Below are 2,359 nucleotides of genomic sequence, written 5' to 3'. Positions count from 1 at the left end.
CACACATTTATATCAATTAACCCATCAATTAAGTTAGGCCATCCTATGATGTTATGCAATTTTTGTAAGAAAGGACCTACCTTATATTTAATATTTGTAGATGGATCATCAAACTTAAACTGTGACAGGAATCCAGAATCTGAAGACCAGAACAACCTAATATCTGGGATGTCATAAAGCTTCATGGCCCATCGCTCCAGTCCGAGGCCAAACGCCCAGCCAACTTTGTCTATCACCCCAGCTTCAAGGAGAAAATACATTAGAATGATTTAGCAACATCAATAACAAAAAATAATAAAAACTTTAAAGTCATTCATGGAGGCAAAAGTAGTTTTCCAGAAGATATTAGAAAATATTTTAGTATTTTGCATATTAACAATACAGTTCTAACTACAATTGCTCTTATAATGTTTTACTTTGGCAGATAAAATTCCAGAACCATTCTTAAGTTCACTTTTTCTTATATTTGCCAGTATATAGAATGTCAGAAAAATTATGTATAAGAAAAAAATTACAAGATGCTAGACTAACCATTTACTAGAATTTCCTGTTCAATCACACCACAGCCAAGAAGCTCTACCCAGTCATCGTTTAGTTTAACCTCGAGTTCCCAAGAAGGATGAGTGAATGGAAAGTAGGCATCTACCCATCTCATTTCAGCATCTGAAATAGGAGGCCAGCACATGTACTTTTAGTGAAATAAAGTTCTGTATCCATTACTTTGTTTTTAATATTCAATTGTATCTTTTAATTTTAACAAGACTATATCATACTGTATCTACAATGTAGTGCTATTCATTAAGATATTGACTGTAACATTATAGCATTAGTAATTACACTAGTTACCCCTTCCACTATCTTATCATATGTTACAACCTATCCATATAACTCATATTTTCCGCTATGAAGCAAACCAAACTTCTGACGCAAAGCATAGTACATAATTAGGATACAAAAAGAGTGCAATCATACCTTTGCCAAACAGAGTCATTGCCAAACCTTCAAGACAACCTTTTAAATCTGCCTCTAAAAGCTTCACAGCCTCTAGATTGTGAACTCCCTGTTGGGTTTCTGAACGTTCTGTATTTTCAAAGAGTTGAAAATCATCCATGTTTTGGTGACTTCCAAAAAGCTGTAAATGAATAATGGCCTTTGAGATATAACATCAACAAACAATTCTAAGGAATACTGATGAGAGCACAATAACCTTATTGAAGTTTCATGTTTTACTGTTTCCTTTACTAGTAAAATACAAAATATATTTTACATGATGTCTAGATATATCTTAGAAACCAGAATGATGTTTAATCTTGTAGAAGTTTTAGTATTGACTGGAATGATTTTGTTAAGGGAAGCTAACACAATATGAAATCTTCAAGAGCCAAGAGGTAAACTTATATACCAATTTCAATAAAACATCTCAGGCCCTTGTTTTTAGCTACTTACTTCACTCTTTGTGGTTAACCTCACACCCTCTACTTGATGGAACACTGGATAGTGTGATGCATCAATTTCATCTCTTCTGTAAACATCACCCATAACCAAGAAGTTATCAAAACCCATACTAATCAATTCACTCTGAAATTATGAAAAATACATTTAAAGGAGGTGTCATCATTAATCAAGAGATTCTTTCATATATCTATCATTACAAAGAAGAGACATATGTCTATATCAATGTGATATCCAGTGTTATACATCACAAGTTAACAAGAAAATCTATTAATAAACTCCATTGGTTTTACAGTGACCTTACCTGATGGGCACTTGTGTGGGCACGCAAGAGGAAATCCTTATTAATATAGTAATTATCACTCTTTTTCCTACTAACATGATCTTTGGGGATCAACAGTGAGTCAAAATTTTGATGAGGAGTGACAATAGGTTGTAATCTATCATGGATGGAAAAGAGAGGATTTCCCCTCGGACTCAAGTATCTTGAATACATAAACTTGGTTATTCTTTGGGAAATATGGTTCAAGGGATGGTGCTTTTGCAGATGAAGATTCCTGCCAAGGTGTGACAGGATTCTGGGTGTCACATTTGTCATTTCATCTGCATCATATGTCTTTTCTGCAATTTGTACCTGTAATTCAGTATATCTTAAAACACTTGCATGTTTTACAAATGTCATAAAATGCTAAATATATTTATAAATGATTGTAGATCTGCAGTTTATATTCACATTTATACCCCTACCAAAGATATTAATTGAGAGGGCAAATACTTACTTTTCCTGATGAGATTTGAGCTGTTGTTGAGTTTAACCTTATGAATGTTGGAAACCATGGCCTTTGCAATGGTTTTAATAAGAGTAATCTTGAAGAGTGAAGAACCATTATACCTGCCTTCAAAAAAT

At 33.4% G+C, this 2,359-nt stretch overlaps 1 protein-coding gene across 2 annotated transcripts in view; it reads right to left on the bottom strand.

The window, feature by feature from the left end:
- The window catches only part of LOC119589249 (probable phenylalanine--tRNA ligase, mitochondrial), a gene marked incomplete at its 5' end in the record, with an annotated part of 2,901 nt that extends 553 nt beyond the window's left edge, over nucleotides 1-2,348 (bottom strand). The window contains 6 exon segments of one of the 2 annotated variants that reach the window (XM_037937864.1): nucleotides 81-241; nucleotides 532-663; nucleotides 973-1,132; nucleotides 1,447-1,578; nucleotides 1,757-2,086; nucleotides 2,232-2,348. In XM_037937864.1, the coding sequence (XP_037793792.1) occupies nucleotides 81-241; nucleotides 532-663; nucleotides 973-1,132; nucleotides 1,447-1,578; nucleotides 1,757-2,086; nucleotides 2,232-2,339 (1,023 nt within the window). 2 annotated transcript variants of the gene reach the window in all.
- Between the last annotated feature and the right edge of the window lie 11 nt (nucleotides 2,349-2,359).

This window comes from Penaeus monodon, chromosome 25 (assembly GCF_015228065.2).
Source record: "Penaeus monodon isolate SGIC_2016 chromosome 25, NSTDA_Pmon_1, whole genome shotgun sequence".
In the NCBI taxonomy this organism is placed as follows: Eukaryota; Metazoa; Arthropoda; class Malacostraca; order Decapoda; family Penaeidae; genus Penaeus; species Penaeus monodon.
The sequence above is the reverse complement of the archived record's forward strand: the minus strand, read 5'-3'. Positions and strand labels throughout refer to the sequence as shown.